The sequence below is a fragment of the Parathielavia appendiculata genome, assembly GCF_033297405.1.
Source record: "Parathielavia appendiculata strain CBS 731.68 unplaced genomic scaffold N657scaffold_57, whole genome shotgun sequence".
Lineage (NCBI taxonomy): Eukaryota > Fungi > Ascomycota > Sordariomycetes > Sordariales > Chaetomiaceae > Parathielavia > Parathielavia appendiculata.
Window position 1 is genome coordinate 1 of NW_026944276.1, and position 22,319 is coordinate 22,319.

At 55.3% G+C, this 22,319-nt stretch overlaps 11 protein-coding genes across 11 annotated transcripts; 5 read left to right on the top strand and 6 right to left on the bottom strand.

Moving 5' to 3' along the window:
* Nucleotides 1–560: 560 nt before the first annotated feature.
* Nucleotides 561–2,234, bottom strand: N657DRAFT_667287 (BAR-domain-containing protein). Its single transcript, XM_062795390.1, has 6 exons — nucleotides 2,096–2,234; nucleotides 1,988–2,038; nucleotides 1,873–1,918; nucleotides 1,738–1,811; nucleotides 1,477–1,683; nucleotides 561–1,413 (listed from the first exon to the last, which is right to left on the bottom strand). The coding sequence occupies exons 1-6, from the start codon at nucleotides 2,106–2,108 to the stop codon at nucleotides 1,019–1,021; spliced, it is 786 nt and encodes a 261-aa protein (XP_062641944.1). The 5' UTR covers nucleotides 2,109–2,234; the 3' UTR covers nucleotides 561–1,018.
* A 247-nt stretch (nucleotides 2,235–2,481) lies between these two features.
* N657DRAFT_651548 (peptidyl-tRNA hydrolase) lies at nucleotides 2,482–3,561 on the top strand. Its single transcript, XM_062794184.1, has one exon. The coding sequence runs from the start codon at nucleotides 2,856–2,858 to the stop codon at nucleotides 3,450–3,452; it is 597 nt and encodes a 198-aa protein (XP_062641945.1). The 5' UTR covers nucleotides 2,482–2,855; the 3' UTR covers nucleotides 3,453–3,561.
* A 714-nt stretch (nucleotides 3,562–4,275) lies between these two features.
* On the top strand, nucleotides 4,276–4,591 carry N657DRAFT_405735 (uncharacterized protein). The gene has a single exon (XM_062787218.1). The coding sequence runs from the start codon at nucleotides 4,317–4,319 to the stop codon at nucleotides 4,491–4,493; it is 177 nt and encodes a 58-aa protein (XP_062641946.1). The 5' UTR covers nucleotides 4,276–4,316; the 3' UTR covers nucleotides 4,494–4,591.
* N657DRAFT_651549 (uncharacterized protein) lies at nucleotides 4,311–5,239 on the bottom strand. The gene has a single exon (XM_062794185.1). It carries the CDS (start codon nucleotides 5,016–5,018, stop codon nucleotides 4,689–4,691), a length of 330 nt encoding a protein of 109 aa, XP_062641947.1. The 5' UTR covers nucleotides 5,019–5,239; the 3' UTR covers nucleotides 4,311–4,688.
* A 659-nt stretch (nucleotides 5,240–5,898) lies between these two features.
* N657DRAFT_584095 (uncharacterized protein) lies at nucleotides 5,899–6,543 on the bottom strand (the record flags this gene model as incomplete). Its single annotated transcript, XM_062789727.1, has 2 exons — nucleotides 5,899–6,064; nucleotides 6,119–6,543. 2 exons carry the CDS (start codon nucleotides 6,541–6,543, stop codon nucleotides 5,899–5,901), a joined length of 591 nt encoding a protein of 196 aa, XP_062641948.1.
* Nucleotides 6,544–8,029: 1,486 nt separating this feature from the next.
* On the bottom strand, nucleotides 8,030–9,157 carry N657DRAFT_606586 (uncharacterized protein; the record flags this gene model as incomplete). The annotated part of the gene is made up of 3 exons (XM_062790225.1): nucleotides 8,030–8,237; nucleotides 8,288–8,940; nucleotides 9,005–9,157. 3 exons carry the CDS (start codon nucleotides 9,155–9,157, stop codon nucleotides 8,060–8,062), a joined length of 984 nt encoding a protein of 327 aa, XP_062641949.1. The 3' UTR covers nucleotides 8,030–8,059.
* Nucleotides 9,158–10,360: 1,203 nt separating this feature from the next.
* Nucleotides 10,361–11,631, bottom strand: N657DRAFT_685411 (Clavaminate synthase-like protein; the record flags this gene model as incomplete). Its single annotated transcript, XM_062796775.1, has 2 exons — nucleotides 10,361–10,524; nucleotides 10,590–11,631. The coding sequence occupies 2 exons, from the start codon at nucleotides 11,629–11,631 to the stop codon at nucleotides 10,361–10,363; spliced, it is 1,206 nt and encodes a 401-aa protein (XP_062641950.1).
* Nucleotides 11,632–12,027: 396 nt separating this feature from the next.
* Nucleotides 12,028–14,133, bottom strand: N657DRAFT_405758 (glycoside hydrolase family 47 protein). Its single transcript, XM_062787219.1, has one exon. The coding sequence runs from the start codon at nucleotides 14,062–14,064 to the stop codon at nucleotides 12,241–12,243; it is 1,824 nt and encodes a 607-aa protein (XP_062641951.1). The 5' UTR covers nucleotides 14,065–14,133; the 3' UTR covers nucleotides 12,028–12,240.
* A 629-nt stretch (nucleotides 14,134–14,762) lies between these two features.
* On the top strand, nucleotides 14,763–15,971 carry N657DRAFT_405763 (uncharacterized protein). The gene has a single exon (XM_062787220.1). It carries the CDS (start codon nucleotides 14,921–14,923, stop codon nucleotides 15,779–15,781), a length of 861 nt encoding a protein of 286 aa, XP_062641952.1. The 5' UTR covers nucleotides 14,763–14,920; the 3' UTR covers nucleotides 15,782–15,971.
* Nucleotides 15,972–16,518: 547 nt separating this feature from the next.
* N657DRAFT_405765 (uncharacterized protein) lies at nucleotides 16,519–16,880 on the top strand. Its single transcript, XM_062787221.1, has one exon. The coding sequence runs from the start codon at nucleotides 16,663–16,665 to the stop codon at nucleotides 16,843–16,845; it is 183 nt and encodes a 60-aa protein (XP_062641953.1). The 5' UTR covers nucleotides 16,519–16,662; the 3' UTR covers nucleotides 16,846–16,880.
* A 313-nt stretch (nucleotides 16,881–17,193) lies between these two features.
* On the top strand, nucleotides 17,194–19,056 carry N657DRAFT_667294 (uncharacterized protein; the record flags this gene model as incomplete). Its single annotated transcript, XM_062795391.1, has 2 exons — nucleotides 17,194–17,605; nucleotides 17,684–19,056. Coding segments are annotated over exons 1-2 (1,491 nt in total), but the record flags the coding sequence as incomplete, so codon positions are not given.
* Nucleotides 19,057–22,319: the final 3,263 nt, after the last annotated feature.

The window sequence follows — 22,319 nt, forward strand, 5'->3', positions numbered from 1 at the left end:
TCACGTTGCCTGACGCTCAGTTGGGCAGCCATGCATCCAACAGCAGGGCACTTGCAGCTCAGCGTCCGAAGTTCCAGTGCCACGACTTTCCAACACAACTGTTCATTTCAGGGTTGGCCATCAATCGTGGCCAATGCGAGGACACTCACGAAACACCTCCGGACGTTATCCCAGTAGTTATTTCAAAACGTTTTAGCATCAACGTCAATCTCTCCAGTCATTGGTTGACCGACCGACCCCGCAGCTGGTCGGATTTGAGACCCAATGGTTGATACATTGTTGATGTCCCTTGACACCGAACTTTATCCAGTGGTCGAATCTTGTCGGTGAGGGACGGTTACACCGTGCCTGTATTCCCGTTGGCTTTCTCGGCGGTTGCAAGTCACCAGAAATAGCTACTGCAAGCGAAGCACTTCGACCTCGAGTCACTACGTTCACCACTGTCCATGAAACCGTGATGTAAGCATGTCATCCCATCTCGCTTCACGTCCCAAACAGGACTTGTAGCCTTGACGAACTCCCGGGTAAATCCTCATGGACATAATTTTTGGACGGGTCGCCATGTCACGCGTGTCGAAGTTCGGTGTAGGCAACGTGTGAAAAGTAAACAGTTTGAAGGCACCGCTGCCCGATCGGGAAGCAGATCACCGGAAAACCCAAGCTCCTCACTATACCAGGCGAAGCTGGTTACCAGAAGCTGATCACCAGCGGGCTGACCCAACGCCCTACTGGAAAGGGGGGTTTGATGTCTCGATACACGCAAATATCAAGGTCGGGAATGCCAGCGACGCCGATCATATCACAAACATCCAGAACACAAACCCGTCTCCCATCCATATTTGTCGCAGGCGCATTTTTTTTGGCGTACGAGCCCCCAAGTGTGCACACAATCCCCAGTATAAGTAACCAATACCCCTGCCCCGTACGCCGGAAAACAAACAGAAGATTCTATTGCTCTCCAGACCATTGTGCCGTTCCGTCGTCCACCCAATGTCTGTCCCACTTCCCCATAACCAGATCAGACGGTCCCACTAATGCTCAGCTCTCGAATCTCCTGCAGAACCTGCTCGACCCTGCTGTCCAGCTGGCCCTGTGCGTACTGCTCGCGCGTGTCTGGGTCGAGGTATTGCTGGACCTGGGCCATGCGCGAGTAGGCCTCGGCGCAGAAGCGCAGCTGGATCTTGACGAGCGCCTCGAACGAGGGGTCGAGGTACGGCACGCGCAGGTCGATGAGCTGCGGCAGCTCCGAACACAGCTGCTCATTGAGCTGCTCGTACGCCGCCTTGGCCATCTCCATCTCCTTCTCGGCCCGCGGGAGCTTGGTCACGTCCTTGTCGGGTTTCTCGACGAGCTTCTTGACCTTGGCGCGGAGCGCGTCGTAATCGAGGAGTTTGTGGCCGCGCTTCTTGATGCCTGTCGGGCATGTTAGAAGAAAGGTACGAGTTGAGGAGGGAAAAAGGGAGATTGGCGACGCACACTCGTTTACGTCTGGGAAGTAGGCGCAAAACCGTGAAATGGGCTCCAGTACTGTCGTTCGGTATGGCCCGTCCAGGGCCTTGATAGTCTCCGCGTCGAGGTCCTCCACCGCCTGCTTGTAACTTCTGCTCACGCCGTCTTTGGCGCCGGAATCCCCGTAAAACGCATCGATTGTTTCCGCAATCCGCATTTGTGAAGCCGTCATTGCTGTGTATTCGGGTCAGCTAGGGAATTGACCCCTGAGTCGTTCCTCGGCCGTACCTCTCAGAGAGTCAAGGTACCCTTTTGCCTCTTTTTGCAACCGCAACGACGCGGCTTCCATTGTCCGGAATCGCCTGGTGCCTGTCTCAGTATTCGTGTTCTTGGGGATATCGTGCGGGCTCTTAACTGTCGCACCTCTCCTCGACTTCGTAATCCCGGTCGTTTGTCTTTTCGACATGGCCTGTTACAACGCGGATCAGCAGTGACCAGCAAAATGTTGGCGCGCGAACCTCAGGAAAAGCGGACGAACCAGTCTTCATCATCACCTGCGTCGTAGCGCGGTTGACATTCTTCTTAAAACCTCCTCGGGCGTTAGCATGGGCTACCCGGAGAGCAAGGTGATCGAGAGGTTAGGTACCGGCCCAGGACATGTTGGACAACTGATCTTCGCGCCGGCAGAATTGGGGTCTCGAGAATGCTAACAAGGTGCACGGGGAAACTGCAGACGGTAAAGAAGTCGTGTATGCGGGGCGAAACGGGTATCGTTCGATTTGAGAATGTCCGGAAGATGCGCCTCAGGATAAGGTAACCTGGAAACACAGATCCTTGCTGTGCCTGAAGGGGACCAAAAAGCGTGACGAAAGTTGTCTGTGGCGGTGCTGCCCCTCGTTGGTGCCCAGGCGCCGCGCAACCAAGCCACCAACGACGTCAGCAAGCCGGCAAGGCACGGGTGAACCCCTCGGCGAGTGGGTCACCGCCGGACATTTGTTACATGGGCTTGCTGACCCATGCATCCAGCAACTTCTTCGCTTCCCATGAAATCGTCACTGCACGTCTGCGAGCACTACGGAGGCGTCGGTGACTGACGCGCCGGCGTCAGGGCATACAATAGGGACCTACGCGCTCTCTTTATCGTGGGAGATGCTCTCTTTTCTAGCAAGAAAGGTACCCTCCCACGTAACTGCGACGCTTTAAACCGCCACGCGTCTGCGAAAAAGAAGAAAGGCATAACAAGTACTCCACATAGACCAATTTGCTCATTTCCTGACAAGACGCACGAACACCTCACGGCGCTTACTTTAATGCCTGCCTAGACGACCTAGAAGTTAGCACAAAAGAGAACGACAGCAAAAATCCAGCTCTTAACAGGCACGCTCAACCCGCAACCATCAGACACCATGTCCCTCCGCCGGATCCTCGTCATAAGCCTTGGAAACCCCGGCGAGTACCGCAATACATATCACTCGGCCGGCCACATCGTGCTGGAGGCCCTACAACGACAACTCAGCCAAGACCAGCCCTCATTCGCGCCACAGCGCATCGGCAAGCAGAACACCCTCGCCTCGATCGGCGCGCGCTACTCGTTGCTGCAGAGCCCGGCCGTCATGAACGTGTCCGGGCCGTGGGTCGCCAAGGCCTACAAGGAGCACCTCGCCGAGCGGGGCCTCGCGCCGTCTGAGGTCGGCGTGGTGCTCGTGCACGACGATCTAGAGGAGGAGCTGGGCGTGATTAAGATCCGGGATTGGAAGAGGAGCCATCGGGGGCATAACGGAATCAAGAGCGTCAATGGGGCACTGCAGGCCCATCCGGCGGGGAAGTGGGCGCGGATTTCGATCGGCATTGGGCGGCCCGATGCGAGGGACAAGGCGAGCGTGTCGGACTTTGTGTTGGCCAAGATGCCGAGGAGCGCGAGGGATGTGTTGGAAGGGTCGGGGAGTCGGGGGGTGTTGCAGGCGCTGATAGAGTTAGAGACCAAATGGGGTGTTGAGGCGTGAGGGTTTAGGGTTGAGTTGTCTTGGAAACTGCTTTGTGATACCCGTTTCGTGAGGTTATTGTTTACCTTGCTCTGAATGCCACTATCGAGTAAAAGTTGGTCGGTCTTCTCCGTCTCAGATATCCCACGTTAACCCAGCCACGCGGAAACGACAACTCCTCCGACCACGGTGCTCCACAAAATCCTTCAGATAGTGTCGTTTCTCCATCCTTTGCCCTCCCTGTCCGAGTCAGCATTACTCAGGCCCCGACTCGAGTACCTGCGACTAGGTTTTTTCCGCCCCTTGCTGTCCGCCCTGAACGTCATCTTCAGCTGACTTCCCAGCACTCCATCACACGACCCTCGTGACACCCTTACTATCCCAACAGAGAGACCTACCACCTCCCCATTCTGCATAAGATACTCTTCACCAAGTTGGAGATTCGGCCTGCGCGACCTGGAATCTGGCAGAGCGTCGTGGCGCTAGGAAGGGCCTCCAGCTGAAACAAGCCAGTTCGCGGCGCCACGGGTTCGTCTGTTGGATCGCTGGCCGCCCATGGCTAGGTCAAGCCATCCAGCGAGGCCATACCATTGTGCTGCAATACGAGATGTTGGCCGTTATGAATCCCGTCATGCGGGAGCGTCAATGTTGTTGGTGGCAAATTTGCTTGTCCATGCCCAAGGAGGTCAGACGCCGCCAACCAGGCGCAGGGAGCCGTGTTATTCCCCACAATCAGCAACTGAGCGGCCGCCTGCCATCGACGACAACATCAAACTGTGCAAGCATACCTTTAGGTCGAACAGACGCCCATGTCACTCCGAACCACTCCATCCTGTGGTCTTGTTCCGGCCTCTTACCCATCACTCTGCCCCTTGCACCGTTGTAATGACCACATATTGGATTCAGGAAATTAGCAAGCACCTCGCCGAGACCGCCCACATTATTTACTTGATATTGTCCCTGACCTTGTGCGGAACTTTAGGCCTCCCTATCTGTCCTCATTGCTCCCAGAACTTCTCATCCAGTGTTTCTTTTCACATTCAGACCTTTGGCCGCTTGTAAAGTCAATGTCTCCTCATGCTCAACGGCCGCTCGCTGGTTTGTATATACATGCCGAAGTTAGCAACCTCCTTCCAGCGCCATGGTCTTTCATGGGACCCGACATCAACAATTGACTTCACCAGGATTCCCGTAATGCAACATTACTGTTAACAACCTTCACCCTTTCAACCAACCATCGTTGTTCTTATTCCCAAATTACAACTTGGACCCCTTCTTCCACACACCCCCAACCGGCCCAGCCCCGTCTCCGATCCCCACCACAGTTCCCTCCTCCTCGCCCTTTTGGTCTGGGTCTCCTTCGAGCGCCGACCGCGGCACCTTGAGCTTGATGCCGATATTGTCACCTTTGCTGGCCCATGAGTAGGATGAAGAGAGGGAGGGAGTGTGGCCATGGGGATTTTCAACCGGATCCGGGCCGTTGCTGGTCTCGGCCTTGAGATCGCTGGGATCGCCCAGCTGTGAGGGGTTGGCCCCCGTGCCTTGGGCCTTTTCGGCGGCGAGTTGGCGGAGAGGTTTGTGAGGCATCGTGGCTTTGACAATGTTCTTGATAGGATTGGGTTTGACCGAGTTTCTGTAATTGGCCTTACAGTATGTTGAGAATCTTCAGGGGAAATTCAATAGTGTCCCAGACCAGGCTGGAAATGAAGTTCCACAACTTCCTATGCATGCTCTTTTGGTATCATTTATCCCGTGGCTTTATTGTAGGAGTAGAATCTGGGCTTGCCGTGTGTGGAGGTCTGATGTCAATGCCAGGCGATGACGTCGTTGAGACCAAACGTGTGGGATGAGCCGAGGTTAAGGCCTAGCTATACCGAGGAGATGGAAGATTGGCGCAGCGAGCAAGCCGTAATTGAATGACGGATGGCTGCCGCATTCGCCAAACTGTCTACTGAATGTTCGTCCCCTAATTCTAAACGATTATCTGCCGATGGTTGCAAGCGTGCCTTGCTCTCTGAGATCATTTCCACAGCGTCAGGGATCTTGATGATGGCTTAATTGCAGCTGTTCCCGTTTACATATCGGGTCATTCGGCATGCACTGCAAAAGAGTATTTTTAAGGGAGTAGCTCCGAATTCATGGATGTCACGTACTTGCTAGGGTGAACGAATGACCTGCCATAGATTGTTAGGTAAGTACTGTACTTCTCACTAGGGATCAGAACCTCCATTGCATTCTGGTACAGTACCCAGGTCCGGAGTTGAGGTGTCTTGAAGATTGGCACTGATGTTGAACATTGATACTAGCAATACCATTGCTCTATCCGTCTTCTAGCTAGGCTCCTAATCCATGCTTGCCCCGCCGGTGCCCCTGTGCCATTCACACTCATCGGGCTCAATTCATATGTCCAATCCATTCGTCAACACATATACTCATTAGTCCGACCCATTATCAACGATATTTCCTGTTACGCGATAGCTTCCATCTCGTACGGCTTGATGACGGCTTGGACTGCGGCGCACTTGATCTCGCGGCTGGAATATATCTGGCCGATGGTCCAGTTCGGGTTCTCCCACGTCGTCTCGTTGCAGCTCAGCGTCAAATTGACGTCGCCGCGGCCAGTGAATGTGGCCCTATTCACACCAATCAGTACCGAGTCCCACTCGATCTCGCAGAGAAGTACTTACGGCCACTGCGGCTCCTTATCGTTGCACGTCCAAGTCTGATTCACCCGCAGCCGGTTGTTGGGCCGGGCAAAATCAAAGCTGGTCGACCCGACCCGCTGGGTGTCGTTGCACTTGTACGGAACGGTGCCGTAGAAGAAATCGTTGAGCTGGTTGCTCGCCGCCTCGCAGTGTGCCGTGCTCTGGTCCGCCGGGTTGTACAGGTCGAACGACGCATAGCCCCACGAGTTCTGGTGGGCTGGTGTCGTAAAGGTGTACGACGCATGGAAGTCGATGTTGCGGGCGATCCATGCGAAGGACTTGAACGAGATATCCGAGCAGCCCGCTGGGGACGCGCTGGTATCTGCGGCGTCCGGACTGGGAATCGGCAACGCGGTTGCTGTGAGCCCCAGGAGGGGCAAAAGGGAGAGGTACGTGCGGAATTGCATCTTGGCTAGGATGCTTATGCGGTTGAGCCGTTGCGGTTAGGTTGTGGTTGACTTGTATGAGAGGGATAGTCGGAACAAAAGGGATGGTATGGCGTCAGAGTGATGTTGATCGTTTGTGTGCAGATCTTGGCCGAATGGGGTGGTCAGCCGCACATTTCGGATTCATTTGCTGCTGTGCCTTGGTTCTGGGGAGCTCGTGTCTGTTGGGCCCTATAGAGTTTGGCGCGGCTGGCGGCTCATTTATACAGGTTTCCGTCGGGCGGCCACCCGCAGGCCGCCTCACCCTACATCATGAACCCATCCGGGGCAACCGCAGCCGGAAGGGGAAGAGAGGTGGGAACTGTGCTGGCCCAACCACATGGCATTGGCCCTTGGGCTGAGGAACCACATGCTCAGCCCCTCAACTGACCCAGATCGTGCGAGGACTGCAGATCTTTTCGTAGTGTCGGCCTGGTCGGTGTGCGGTGGGACCAGAGCACTGAGTCAAAAACAGAGCCAGGCGAATTGCGTCCAAGAGTTTCCTCGCGAGTGGTTGGGTGCCATCGACGCCAGTTGTCTCTTCGATTAGTTCTTCCGGGTTTGTGGGCGGCCGCTGAGTGTTACCTGCCGCTGCTATGCCACCAGCCGGCCGGCTCGGAGTTGCCTTCGCCTTCGCCGTCAGTCTCGTATTCATCTCTGGCCGACATGGTGTGGCATCACCAAGAAAATGGCCGCTGCAACGTTGAATTGTGGTAGAGAGACTGGTGCAATAATTGCTTGCAGGAGGAAACCGCAAAGAAGTGGGAAGCGGGAGAGGTGGTGAAAAGACAATTGCCGGTGCCGGCCCCGCTGTTAGCCCTCGCTAGCGCACCCTCTTAGCGCACCCTCTTAGCGCACCCTCTTAGCGTCCCTCTCCTGCCCTGATCGGAAGTTGACCGGCGTTGTTATTGGCTGAATTCAAGGGTTGCCGTCATCCTCCCAACGGCTTTTTCTGGGCTCCTGGGCAGGGTCTGACTCTCCGATTTCTCATCACCGCCATGTTTCGCGATCCTGCACCACGAGTGGAGGCCGCATTTGTTTGTGGCCGCTTCTAGAAGAGCGTCTTGTCGCGCAATCAACATCACATCCTTTTCACTTTCTCCGGTTGGAGAAGCTGTGGGCAGCCCCATTGGAGTAGAGGAGGCAAAGGGTTTGGACACCTCAAGAAGCACAACACCCCCGGTGCTGCTTGGTGCCCGGCTGACCGTCCCAGATCTGATATCTCACCGCCCGTTGACTGTTTCACTGGACGAGCTGGACGGACAAGTACAACAAATACATCTTGTCTTCGATTTCTTGGCTCTCGTTTAGTTTCAGCTCGTCTAACGTGGCTTGAGGCAATCCAGAATTTCCTCGACTCCTCCTCGGCCCTACAGATCATGTCCCCTCTTCTAATCGATGTTACGCCTTCGCGCCCGACGGAAACCCCGGCAGCGCCTGGAGCCCTGTATGATCGCGTCAGTCTCAAGCCAGCTATCTTGTCGGAGTCAATCTTCGACTACTCACAGCCGTCAAAGTTCTCGTCCACCACCGTCGGCACGGAGCACTTGTTCATGGCGTCGATGCTTTGCGTCTTGAGCGTCGGGCAGTTGACGTAACACGGCGAGTCCATGGCCCGTTGTAGCGAGTCGCCCTTCCACCCAAACATGTAGTCGCCGTGCGAGCCGTAGCCGGTACTTTGCGACTATGTCAGCTTTCATCCCGCCACAGTCAGTCGACATCTTACCTGTCGTCCATCGACCACACAAACGGCTGCGACCTATCCTCAGGCCACAGCTCCTTGTCATTGAACTTGGACGTATCCCAGATGGTCTCGTACATGAGCTGCGGCACGCGCACGGGGTGCGACGTTGGGCACGGCCCGCCGTTCTCGAAAGTGCCCGTCTCCGGGTACGACATGTGACTCATGTGATCGGGCGAGTCGAGGTTCTTGCCGTCCCAGCACGTCGGGAACCGCACGTTGGCCATGATGCCTGCCTGACACGGCTCCTTGGGAAGATGCATGGTCTCGGGGAAGCGCGTGCCGATGTCCTGGAGGCACGTGTACGTAATCTGCCGGAACCGGTTCGCATCCTTCTTGGCCCGGTACGCCGCCTCACCGATGAGCATCCGGAAGCCCGTCTTGAAGGCTGTCACCTTAGACGTCTGCTGATAGTTGGCCAACCCATCCTGCATGTAGTAGACCGTCATGCCCCCCTGCTGGCCGTCGAAGCCGACGTTGGGGATCTGTGGGACGCGGTGGTACGAGCCGTTCCGTGCTCGGAAGAAGAGCACTGCAGTCCAGTAGTTGGATAAGTCTTCGCTGAACTGGCAGGTTGTGCACGTTGCTTTCTCAGCGATGTCACCGCTCGCGGGGTCCATGGTGACATTGAATGCATTCTGCGTTTGTCAGTGGCTGTTCGTAGCCGGCACGGCTTGGGAGGGGTTGAAGCTTTGCACGTACACCGCCAATGATTTGATGGAGATGGGGCGATGGGTTAAGGCCGGGGGTCACCAGGGGGTCGAGTCGTTCGACCACGAGCTGCGAACAGCCGAACCGAATAAGGGCGGAGGCTGGCGCAACAAGCGTCAGCGCCGTCAATGAGTTGAGATGCATCTTATCTGGTGTTGTTTCTTTCCAAGCGGATCTATCCTGAATATAAGGTATTCTTGGTCTTGATCGCGCCTCCTGGACTGGTTCGAAAACAACGCCAGTGATCAGAGCGCCCGTTTGTGTTGACAGAGGTGGGAGTGGAGGGCTGATATTGCCAACCAGCTCTAGAAGAACTGGTCTTATATCGTTCCGTGGGCTACGACATTGTCCATACCCCTGACCAACCCCCCAACTCTCACCCTGGTTGGGGACAGGATCTCAACAATCAAATTCTGACTGGCACGCCTCTGGTGTGGATGACCCGGATCAGTGGCCATGTGTCTCGGATGGCGACGGCGTCGACTGGTTGGTACACTGGCAGAGTATGACCCTCAGCGCTTATCTCTATCAACTGCCGAGTGTTGAGAGGTTGCTACTCAATCTATCTACTCTAGAGACGTTGCTTCTCCCGTGTATGTTACCCAGCCAAGCGACACCCCGCACCCCGTTGAGGATCTCATGTGGGTGGAGAAGGCCTCTTGCTAATTGGCTTCATGATTCCGGCTGGACTAATATGCACACCATTTTTTCCGGGTAGGCGGTGTTGATTGACATTCTCATGCTGGTGGTAGCGGGCGCCAGAGCTTGCAGAACACGGACATTGATTGTTTTGTCTGCCCACACGATTCAGGCTGTATCGAGGACATGTATCTGCTATCCATCGCTTGTTTTGGAAGGTCCATGGAATTTGATAGTGGCTTTCAAGGCGTCTTGATCATGGGCTAGCTACCGTGGCCTACTTCATAGCCCGTCCCGCTATAACTATCCGGCAAATTCTATTACTCCCGTTACGAGTCCCGGCCCACTTACACTGGACCTTGTTGAGCTGTGTCATAACCATCAATGTTGACCTTGGTTCCATGACGAGGAATTCATGTGCTATCTCGATTTCTTTTCACTCAGTTGAGCAGCCTGCTGAGATGGCCTTGCATTTCGGGAAAGTATCCCCTTTTGAGCCCATGGCTAATTACCTGGATACACGAAGTGAGAAGTACGCTTGGTGATGCAGTCCCATGGTTATCCGAGCACCTGTCTCCACCCATGATACCAAGTAAAAATCTCCCATCGAGGTATCCAGCATCCTTTATAAATCATCATCAAGAAAAGTCATCGTTCCATTGATTGATGTCGATGTCGTTACACGTATCTGAGGCCAACACCCGCTGCTTATTCCGCATCCAGAGGTGCCCGTGGTGGCGTGTCGTTGACCTGGACGCCCCCGCGTTTTTTCTCGTGGCTGTCTGGCATGGGCAAGGCCCATCCGCCCTCGTCTTCAGGAGTGGCCAGCCAGAGCCTCAGAAGATGGCGTCGTGGTGCCGGCGGTGCGAAGTCTGTCCGGTACCACGTTAGCTTCAGCTGTAAATATCCATCATGAACAACACGTGGTGTTACCCACCCTTGTACGCCGTCCTAGCATGCAACAAGTGCGCGTTGCTCAGGAACTGGATATCCCCCACCTCGAGCACCATATGCAGCGCCTCCCGCTGACACACCTCCTCCAGCACCTCCATGGCCCTCTCCTGCTCCGCACTCAGCGCCGGCACGACGCCCGTCTCGATGAATCTCCCCAGACTCCTGACAAAGTATGGATCCCACTTGCAGTATAGCCTCCCCTGCCCTCCATTCTCGAGATACACCACCGGCTGCCGAATCCATTCCTCCTGCCCCTCACTCACCTCCCCCTTCCGGTCAAAATACCACACCGGCCGCGTCAACAACTCCGCCACGTCGGGATACTCCTGCTGCAGCACATTCCAGACCCGATGCACACTAACGACATCGCTCTCCCCTCCTTCCCGCGCACGGTGCAAACACAGCAACCCCACAATATCCGCCTCGTCGGCATGGAACAGCTGCCGCGCGGTCGTGCGGTAGATGCGCACGGAATGGATCTGTGACGGGTCCTCGCCGACGTCCTTGACGTGGCCCAGCACGTGGCCGCGGCCGTTCTGTGAGACGAGATATCCCAGGTGCGCGCCCAAGCCCATGTAGGCGACGGCGGTTTTCAGCGTTGGCCAGACGTCGGCGGGGAAGCGCTTGAAGAGGACGAAGCCTTTGCCGTTGAGCAGGTTGTCCCGCAGGGCCGTGAGGGTTTGAGAGAGGTGCGGGAGGGGGAAGTTGCTTTTGGAGATGCCCGTGAGGGGCGTGTTCGACGCGATGAAGGCGTCTGCGGCGGCGGAGAGCTCGGCAATTTCGGACGGGGTGAGGGGGTGGATCCAGCGCTCCGGGTGGGAGCTGAAAGTCGAGGCTTGCCAGACGGTGGGGCCGGTAATGGTCTTGGGGAAGGTTGAGTAGGGTTTTAGGAGGCCGTACAGAGGTGAGTGCTGGCCTGACGTACGGATGCCGTCTGGGAAAATATGCCGAGGAGCGCCATCGTTGCGTTTGGCGGCCTGCGGGAACTGGTTTTGAGCCTCGTCGACGAGGATACCGGGCGCCATGGTGGGAATGGGACGATGGGATTGCGGGCGAAGGATTGCAACTGACTTAGGTGCGTAATACGTGCCTAAAAGAGTCCGGTATGAACAGCTGGACTGTTTGAGTAGTTTAAATGGAGGGAACGGTAGAATAAACCGAGACAAAGGGGAAGGGAGCTGTATAAGTACACCGAGACGAGGCGCCATGCCTATTGATCCGTGGGCCGAGAAATTGCGTGATTGCTCGACAAGGAAACCATTTGACCGGACAAGAGATGTTCATGACTGCTATGCGTAGTTGTCTCGGCTTGGTGCTATTCAAGATGATGTGCGGCAGGGAGCTGTGGCATGGCGAGCTCGGAACTGGGGATGGCGTGCTTATCACCGGCTATGCCATGAAAGCATCGCTTCCCCGCAACGCCCACCGCACCTGCATCCTAGTCGGCTAGGACAATGGTGGCATCTACTCAGCACTATGCAGCACGCAGTCCGAGTTCCGATTGTCTGAGGCGTGGAGTTCAACTTGAGACCATGGCTTCCGTTTGACCACCAGCCGCTATTCAGGGGCGCCGAAACAACCGTTGCGACATCTATATTGCCTAGTGTACCGAACAGAAATGCACGCCGAAACATTTATGCATTGGACGGCAGCAGCCTCTTCAACGGATGAGCTTCTGTGTTGAAGACGTACTCATCCAGACTAATGAGCTCGGGTTCGCTGAACATCAAGTAGAAGTACTTAAGCGTCTCACCCAACCAGAAGCTTTCCATCGAGTCGATCTGCGGCGGCTTACCCTCGGTAACGGTAACGTCGGCAAGCGTCGCGCTGGCCAGCGGTGTCTTGGTGTTCTCCTCGATGGTCTCAAACATTCTCCACGCCGTGTTAGGCAGATCCCTGCGGCCGGTAATGCGATACAGGATGAAGACGCTCTCAATGGCTTCGGGCCGCAGGACGTACCGTGGGTCGCCGATTGCGACGAAGCCCTCGGGGATCCGCTTGTGTTGAATGATTTGTTTGGCTTGTTTCGCGTCCATGTCGGCGTCGAGGCCAACCTTGGTCAGCACCGTCCGCCGCCACAAAGTCTCGTTCCAAGGGCAGTAGTCCGCCGACTCGCACGGCAGCATGTGGAAAGTCTCAGGCATGATGCCCAGCGGGATAGCTTCATAGGTCCAGACGCAGCCATCCATCAGTTTCTCGCCCTTCTCGACATGGGTCTCATTGTTGACGAGCCGCCCGCCCAGAGCCAGCATGCCACCAGCAAAGCACACCAGGTGCTGGGCCTCAGGTCGTAACCTGGGGACGTCTTCACCGTGTTCACCAGGCTCAATTGTCACCAGGCCCGAGATGAGGACGTCGTTCTCGTCCGGCAGCATGGGGCGGAACAGGTTGTGCCGGATAGCCGTGTCCATGGATGCCTCGTACATGTGGCGGTACATGGGCAGAAGGCCGCCGACTAGAGCGTGGGTCTTGGGCAGGTACTCAAACAGCGAGTCGGCCATGGCGCCGAGCGTGTAGTCGGTGTGCTGCCTGAAATCCTGCTTCTGGGCGTTGACGAGGATGGGCCACATTCCGGGTAGGCGGGTGGACTGCTGCTGTTTCTGGAGCAGCTCTGTGATGCGCTGCACAGCGTCATACCACTTTGGGTCGCCGGTGAGCATGGACAGGCGGATGAACTCGAGGGAGAAGGAGCCGATCTCGGCCAGAAGGGTAGTTTCGTGGGCGAGCAGCTCCTTGCCAGAACTGGTTCCCCAAGCATCCCACCGTGTCACGGGCATGCGGTTGGGGGTGTCAAAGGCAACGTAGAGCAACTCGCCGACCTCCCTAGCCTTATCGAGCAGGCGCTTGTCCCCGCTAAGGTCATAGGCGGCGAGAAAGCCGCCCAGGTAGCGAATGTTGGTCTCGAAGATGTTGACGTCCTGCACGGGGACCTTGTCGAAGTTGATTTGGGATGCGGCGGCCACAGCGTCGTAGAACTCGTCCTTCAAGCCCATGATCCAGAGCGTGTCCAGGCTATCGACAAGAGTCGCGGCCCAGCCGCCAAACGGATCATGCTTGCCCCCACTGACGGGTGTGAGCTCGTCGCTCATCCAGGCAAGCTTGCGGTACGACCTCCAACTGCGCAAGAAAGAGGCCTTGACGGCGTCTCGCCTCTTGAGGCGCAACTCACGGTCCGAGTCAGACTCGGACGCGAAGTCTTTCTGCACCTTGGGCAGCGCCAGTGGTTTCCCGGTGAAAAGTTCGCGCATGTCTGTGACCGGGTAGCGCGGCTTCATGCGGCTCCAGAATGTCGATCTGCCAGGTAGGGCTCCCGACGCAGCGTGATGGCTGCGGCCTGGCGCCCCAGGGTTCGGCTGTGCGGGGCGCCTGACATCGAGCCGCGGGAACGAGTAGAAGAGAAAGAAGACGGTAGCGCCAAAAAGCACCGCCCATGCTTTTCGCCGTCCAAAGATGGCCATTTCGGCGTCGGGCTTCTGCGTCGTTGCACGTGGTTGAAGCCTGCAGGTTACGATGCGCGTCTTCCCGTTGGCAACCAAAGGGGGTCGGCGCCATGGTAAATTTCCGGTTTCAGTGGGCTGGATGGAACCCCCACCTTCCTCTTTAGCCCACCATGCCTCGGAGGTAAGATACACTGATGGTGTAATCCGTACACTTACGGTACCGGTGGAAAGGTCTGGAATTGAGGACCCACACTAAATCCCAGACCCAGTTCGGAAAGCACCGCGTTTTGACTAATCCTATAATCTGCTCAATATATAATGAGTTGAGCCTATAGCCCTCCTACCTACCCTAGGGAAGATAATGGAGACTATAATGGCTAAGAGGGTAGCAGAGGCCACTGTCACGTGCATTGCCCGTTACAGGGTTAGGGTTGCAGTCTGTACCTCCGATGAGGTGTGGGGGTTGCCAGTGGTCGGTGCGCCACCCCCTGCAGGGTTTCCCTGTGGGCTGCATCCTGCACCACGGTTTGGTTCCTCGTGCAACCACACCAATACTAGAGGATACGCAAGTTCAGTTCCTGTGCTCCGTCACAGTTGGTTGCACCTCTTCAGTTCCTGTGCTCCGCCACAGTTGGTTGCACCTCTAGTTTACGTTGCGTAGCGATAATTTCGACAATTCAAGGCTCAGAGAAGCTTTTCAGCGATTTTTCAGCAACTTTCCAGATTCGATTTGAACGCGCGCGGCGTAGACCACGGATGTTGACAACAATTGACGCATGCCAAACGACAACCGAACCAATTAATCAAGAGAGCCAAGACGGCACGAGCGCACTGCGCATCTGAGACAAGGCTTCGACAAGGGGTGGCCGTCAGGATGGCGGACATTGAAATGGAGAATAGGCCCCCCCGGCTCGGTGATATCCGGCCGACTATGATTGAGCACCTGAACGAGGCGACTCATCCCACTTTGAAGAAGTACTTCGGCAACTGCAAAAATGGGATCACCACCACTGAGGATATCAGGAGCATCCTCGTGCAGGGCTGCAAGGACCATCTTGCGGGTAGGCCTACCACGGTGGGAGCCCAGATCCTGCACCTCATGGAAGGCATGATGAAGGCGGAGGCAGTCCGCCATGCAGTTCGTTACGACAGATTGCTTGACGAGAAGGACGCGCTACAGGCGCAGGTCCAATTCCTGAACGAAGCGTTGGGCTACGACCAGAACGGCCAGAAAGGAGCCCAGACGACGGCTTCCAACACCAATCCGGCTTTTGCGAGGGATCCCCAGGCACCCGAAGTTCCGCCCCCGAGGCAGCAGAACAATAACAACAATGGCGGCAATCACGGGGGCACCCCGCTGACGACGGAGTCGCTAGCCGCATTGCTCAATAACATACGCCTGAGCGATGGATCAGGCAGCGGCTCTACTGCTCTGCCGCACCCGGAGAAGTTTTCCGGCGATGAGAAGGACTCTGCCAAGCGCACCCAGCAGTTCCGTACATGGAAGATTCAGGTCATCGCTCGTTGGATCGTACGCCCGGCTGAGTTTCGGGACGAGTGTTCCAAGATCCTATATGCCACTGCACTGTTGATCGGCACGGCTTCGGACACGACCACTCACGGAGTGGAGATCATGATGGCTCACCCGTACGAGCCGTACCTCTGGACTTGGAAGACCGGCATGGATCTCATGGGCCATTTGGCCAGGCGCTACGCCACCCTGGACCTTGTCTAGCTGGCTGAGAGCGAACTGGAGGTCCCGGAGCAGAAAGGCGATTACGCAAGATTCACGGACTTCCTGACGAAATACTCGAGCCTTACCGATATGGCCTGCTGGGATGATACCACCCGCGCCCGCCATTTCCGCGAGAAGATAAGTCAGAAGATGAGGGACCTGTTCAAAGCCCAGGTCGATACCCTGGAGACCGACGATTTTCAGGGCTGAGTTCGCATGGGCCAGAAGCTGGCGGCGAATCTGGAGGGTGATGAGTATATATTATTATTCCTACACCGCTGTGCCCTAGGGCGTGCCGGACCTTCAACAACTTACTATACAGGAAAACCGCGCCCTCGTGGGCCGGGTGAAAAACCCATATCGACAATCAAGGAAACGATCAGTGTATGATCCTGCAAATACAAAGTGAGAAGGCCTCTTGGCCTTCGAAGGAAAGGGATATCAGACCGCGAGCTCCAGCTCCAGCCTCCTGGCCAGACTGTACATCGGCAGTTTCCTCGAGTCCATCAGCCAGTCCAGGATCCTCTCCGTTAGCCGTGCAGCTTTGGGACTGATTCTCAAGAAGACAGAATAAAAGGCCCTTCGCGTTCATATCGAACAGGATAGAAGTCCACCGAATCTCGAGTCTTGGCCGAGAGTTTGCCGAGGCCTTTACGGGCTCGGCCCGTTACAATTATAGGATGGACAGAGATTTTAGTTCAGCCTTACAAGTATCGCTTTCCTTTGTAATTAGTAGTACAAGGTCTGGCGAGCCCTAAGGTATGGCAGTATAGGGATAATAATAATAATGATAAGAATAATAATGATAAGAATAATAATGATAAGAATAATAATGAGAATAATAATAAGTATAAAAAGAATTGTAACGGGCTGGGCCCGATATGAGCCTCGGCGACTCTCGGCCAACACCAAGACCCCTGATGAAGCTATTCCCACTCGCCCCACAGCACACCGAACCTTCTAGCAACGCGCTCAGACCAGCGCGCCTACGAGGGCAAGTATGCTTGCGAGCTACCAGAGTCTGTCGTCTCTCCTTTCCTTCTCCAAGTTCAGTGTACTCGTAGAGTCGTCATCAGCTAGTTGCAATATACTACCTGAGACCGTTACAAGAATAATAAGAATAATGAGAATAACTATACAATGGACGTATGGCTAAAATTCGAAATAGAGCTAGTTAACAACTTTATCGACAGTTTATCTATGCGCATTGAGGTAGGCAAGCAAAGAGCAAATATTGTCATGGGCAATGCCCGTGCCAGAGTTATGGTTGCGTTCCATCTACATTAGATAACACAAGCCCATTGGAGTGGGTCTTGCGTGATGGCCAGTGCACCACCCCTCTTGGTCAATGCGCAGCCCTAGACTGCGCACAGCCCATAAAGTTCTGGTTCCTTGTGCGATCTTAGAAAACTACTAGATCCGCATGGAGTACATCGCCTTTCTTACCGATCCCTCACTGGGGATGAGCGATTCCAATCGTACTGTCGACGTGTCAATGAGACCGTACACTCCAAGGGCACTCCCAAGGCCAGTATTGCTTGTGCCTCGGCATGGGTTGTCCCGGCCTAAAACCGGCTAGCCTTGGATGGCATCATTGTCCCTGCATTGCGATGTCTGGTTTTGTTCCTCACACATCATGTCTGAACGACAGAACCTGCCGGTGACCAACCTTCAAAACAAGTGTTAAGTTCAACAGTTCAACACATGAGCAACATGCTCCCTCCTTCCGTCCGGGCGTTGAGCCGCCGGGCCTGGAAGGTCATTCGGGTCAACTGGCACCTGGGAGTGACCGCCTTCGGTGGCCCGCCTGTGCACTTCAAAATCGTGAGTAATCATCTATTAAAGTTGATTGTCTGCTATCATATCATCGCCCATCAATCTCTCTAACTTTGTCTGACCTAGTTCAACGAAAGATTCGTTAAGAGAACGCAATGGATCGACGAGCAGGTCTTCCAGGAGCTGTTCAGCATCTCCCAGTCGCTGTCCGGGCCCGCCAGCACCAAGATGCTGTACTGCATCAATCTCATCCGTGGCGGCTTTATGTCAGCTTTGCTTAGCTTCCTGATCTGGAGCCTCCCCGGCGCCATCGGGATGTACGCCTTGTCCATTGGCGTATCCAACATCAACGAAACACTCCCGAGACCCGTCTACGCCCTGCTTTCCGGTCTCAACTCAGCTACGGTTGGAGTCATTGCCATGGCCGCCGTTGAGCTATCCCAGAAAGCCATCACAGACAGGCTGACACGCCTCATCGTTTTCCTGACGGGCGCTGCTGGCATGCTGTACAACGCACTCTGGTACTTCCCCGTCCTGATGGCCGTGTCAGGAATTGCGACGCTTGTCTTTGACTTCCGCTGGGTCCACCGGCCTCTTGGCCGGCTTGTCACCGCCGCTGGGAGACTCCGAGTCCGAAGCCAGACCAACGAGGAAGGTTCTGAAACCGGAAACAGCGCAGCCTGCTCCCACCATTCGAATATCGACGCCCAGCCTCAACCCGAGCCACCCACGCCCGTCACAGACCTCCCAATCAACGAACCCTCACCCTACCCCGCTGCAACCGAATCCGAACCACGCATCATCCCCCCGTCGCACCAACTCTCCCTACCGCACTCCCTGACCTGGAAGACCGGCACATTCATCATCGCGTCCTTCCTCCTAACCTTCGTCGTCACCACGACCCTCCGCAGCACCCTCCACCTCTCGCCGCTCCTCTACCGCCTGTTTGCAAACATGTACCTCGCCGGCACCATCATCTTTGGCGGCGGCCCCGTCGTTATCCCCCTGCTGCGCGAATACGTCGTCGCCGAGGGGTGGGTCTCGGCCCGCGACTTCTTGATCGGCCTCGCCCTAATCCAGGCGTTCCCGGGGCCGAACTTCAACTTTGCTGTGTTTCTGGGGAGTTTGACGGCACTGAAGGCGGGGTATAGCTCGGCTTCTGGCGCCGTGGTCGCGTGGGTGGGGATTTTTAGTCCTGGTTTGGTGCTGGTGCATGGCACGATGGGCATTTGGAGTGCCGTGAGGAATAGGAGGTGGGTGAAGAGTGCCTTGAGGGGCGTCAACGCTGGCGCGGTTGGGTTGATGTACACGGCGGTGTATAGGATTTTTGAGGTTGGTTATATCGATGAGGGTTTTCAGGCTGGGAGGAGTCTTGGGGATGACCCGTGGTGGGTGGTTATCACGGCGACAAGTTACGTTGGGGGGAGGTATTTTGGGATTAATGCCCCGTTGGCCATTGTGCTGGGTGCGGTGATGGGGCTGCTGAGGTATGCTGTTGTGTTCGCTTGATGTGTTGTTGGACAGCCATTCCGTTGCCGAAATCGCACAGCAAGCCATCGACCAGAGAATCCAGCAGTAAATTCTCGATACATTGTGGTTTCGCACCATGACCGCAAGGGAAGAAGAGATAACCCCTGCACATATCGGAACATTCGATTGGGCTCTCCAGACTCCGCATGATGACCCTCAGTGGGATCGTCGCTCAGGGTGGCTATGATCAGGGGAAGGAATTTACTGGGTGTCCGGAAAGGCTGGCAGCGGCAAGTCATCTCTAAGGAAACGACTGATGCAACACTGCAAACAACAGACCTCCTCGTCGAGTGGCCTAACCGCTCCCCCTATAGCCTCGCATGAGTCGCATCCTTCTTCTTCTGGTATCCAGGACTCCCGAACAGAGGTCATTGGATAGCTTATCCAGGTCTCTTCTTTACCAAATTCACTCACGCCGCCCTTCGTTCATCTGCGAAGCTCTGCCTGGGCCGTGGAAAGGGCTGGAATTGTACAGAGGACGGCGTCAGCTTACGCTCCCTTACGTATAAGTTATCTTATAGTTTCTTTTCATGATACTAGACAACGGTCAGAACGGCAAGACTTGCGAGTGCGAACTCGCCTGGTATTCACCCAAGTACCCAAGCTATACTACAGTAAGATAGCAAAACCTCTGAACACGAGAAGGCGCGTATCTCACCGCTCTGGGATACCGCCCTTTCCTGAAGACCGTTTCATTTGCAGCACACACTCTCCAAGAATAACTTAGTTCTTGCAAATTTTTGCATCCGTACTTGCGTCGACTTTCTTGCATACAATTCAAGAATTGCAGGCACATTTATTGCTTTATGTTTCTCTTCCAGCGAAGGCTGCAGGCTTGACTTCTCATTTAACTTATTGATTAGCAACCTCATGTCGCAATGACCAACATTACATGCAGAGTTTCGGATCCAGCCCAATTGGCTCGATCGAGCAACGGGCAGGATGTTCAGCCGGCAGACCGTCCACCGATTTACGTTTTCGTTGTTGCCGGCAATCCGGCGTTGAGGTGGCAAGAGAGGAGGGTAGGTTTCCAATGTAACGGTCCCAGGAGTATATTGCAACTAGCTGGTAACGACTCTACGAGTTTGTCTCGAATGGAGAGAGAAGAAGAAAAAGAGTGAAACACTATGCAAGATACCTGCCGTCTTATCCTCCACATCCTTGGCCTGTGCGCCGATATCGAACGAGATAGAAGTCCACCGAATCTCGAGTCTTGGCCGAGAGTTTGCCGAGGCCTTTACGGGCCAAGCCCGTTACATCCTGGATAGTCCCAACCACAATCGGTATCCGCGTCCAGCCCCAGCCCTGGCACCCTCTGTTACCGACTTGAGAGCTGTTAATCTCGAGGATTCCTTAAAGTTGTTGGTAAGCTAACGTACATATCGGCTGTTTTCACTGCCCTTGATCCGTTGCTGATAGTACAGCAGCCGTTGCTCCCTCCGATCACCAAACTACCGCTTCTCAAGACGCTGTCCTCGATGCCCACCCGAGAATCACAAGAGTCAAGTGGAATCCCGAAGTTCACATGAGCGATTACAACCCCTGGCACGATATGAGCAACTTTGTTTCCTTTCACTGCGACCCAAATCAGAACGATCAAGAGGCCACCGGATTCCGCATCACATCGCTGCTTGTTGAGCTCATCTATCTCTCCTTGCCGAGCAACTTCCCAGCGAGTCGGCGGTCACCCTTGCTACGGTCAACAGGGCAATATTCAGCATTCTCCCGGCCCGGTTCCTTCAAGGCCTGAGCACGCAAAATCATTGGAACCTGCTTCTACTGCTGGAGGGGGACGCGGACATGATGGTGGCTTGTCAGCAGTGCCAAACGCCGCACAGTCCCTTCGTAGCTCTGTCTAGCACAAGATCATATATATATTATTATTATTCCTACGCCGCTGTCCCCTAGGGCGTGCGGGACCTTCAACAACTTACTATACAGGAAAACCGTGCCCTCGTGGGCCGGGTGAAAAACCCATATCGGCAATCAAGGAAACGATCAGTGTGTGATCTTGCAAATACAGAGTGAGAAGGCCTCTTCGCCTTCGAAGGAGAGGGATATCAGACCGCGAGCTCCAGCTCCAATCTCCTAGCCAGACTGTACATCGGCAGTTTCCCCGAGTCCATCAGCCAGTCCAGGATCCTCTCCGTTAGCCGTGCAGCTTTGGGACTGATTCCCTGTAGAACAGAATAAAAGTCCATTCGCGTTCTAACCTCGGCTCTCTCCCATCTTCGAAGATCATATAAACATACCCCCGGCCGATATCTGAAGTGTGTCAAGGGGCGTGACACCTCGCTGGCACATGGTGTTATATCGGCCTATTGTCGCCTGCTTGCCAAGCGACTGATTCGGGAACAGCCATACTCCGAGCTGCTCTCCATAGCCTCCTCGACAAAACATACACGCTCATGCCAGAGTTCAAGCTTTTTCACACGACTACCATCCGCTTGATTCAAGGCAATCTTTTCCGCGGCACCGACCCCTTAGTTGCGCCTTTGACGGCGGATAGAACGCTGATTTCTCGTGCGGCGTACCTCCTCAGTGACCTCGCCACTGGAAGCGAGGCCCTTCCCCTGTGCCCTCACGTCGAGAGGCCACATCTTGGCTTCGAACTTCCGTATCACCGAGATTCAGCTGACTATCCGCGCGCTGCCGGCCAGACATCCTACGCTACCCACCGGGCATGGCCAATGCGAGATATGCCACGAAACATGAAGCAGAGGCAGGAGATCACAATCCGATACCTTGCGAAGGGGATAGCCACTTCGCGGACTGCTACGACTCGACCCCATTTCCCGTGGCGTTCTTGATGCGGCTTCAGGCCCAGGCTTCAGCTGTGCCCTGTTGCACGACCAGCCCTGTCAAGATGCCGTGTGCAACGGGCTTCTTGACCGGTACGAAGTCAATCTCGTGCGGGGTTGCACAATCGCGCCACGGATATGCGTCTCAGATCTCAGCATGTTGAGGGTGCCGGCGGAGTGTTAGGGATGACGAAAATGGAAGAAGCTAAGCAGTAAATACAAAAGCCAATGGGCCGCATGGCACGCCCATGATAACAACGTTCACAAGTTTGCCGACCTCTACCGCTGATCTCCCAACAAGCGAGCAAGTATACAGAGAGACTTGAGAACGGGGACGTCCATGGATGGCGCCTTCAAGAACGCTACGCCTCTGTTCTCCAGCGTGATGCCTGCTTGCTGGTACAACCCTACCATCAATTACAGCGCTCTCG

Bases quoted from the DNA above. Each gene is read 5' to 3' on its own strand.
- N657DRAFT_667287 (XM_062795390.1), bottom strand. The intron at 1,919-1,987 runs GTTCGTCCGCTT...GCGTTGTAACAG, and splicing joins GCAGGTGATGATGAAGACTG to GCCATGTCGAAAAGACAAAC. The intron at 1,812-1,872 runs GTGCGACAGTTA...GACAGGCACCAG, and splicing joins GATTACGAAGTCGAGGAGAG to GCGATTCCGGACAATGGAAG.
- N657DRAFT_651548 (XM_062794184.1), top strand. From the start codon at position 2,856: ATGTCCCTCCGCCGGATCCTCGTCATAAGCCTTGGAAACCCCGGCGAG.
- N657DRAFT_405735 (XM_062787218.1), top strand. From the start codon at position 4,317: ATGACCACATATTGGATTCAGGAAATTAGCAAGCACCTCGCCGAGACC.
- N657DRAFT_651549 (XM_062794185.1), bottom strand. From the start codon at position 5,018: ATGCCTCACAAACCTCTCCGCCAACTCGCCGCCGAAAAGGCCCAAGGC.
- N657DRAFT_405758 (XM_062787219.1), bottom strand. From the start codon at position 14,064: ATGGCCATCTTTGGACGGCGAAAAGCATGGGCGGTGCTTTTTGGCGCT.
- N657DRAFT_405763 (XM_062787220.1), top strand. From the start codon at position 14,921: ATGGCGGACATTGAAATGGAGAATAGGCCCCCCCGGCTCGGTGATATC.
- N657DRAFT_405765 (XM_062787221.1), top strand. From the start codon at position 16,663: ATGAGCCTCGGCGACTCTCGGCCAACACCAAGACCCCTGATGAAGCTA.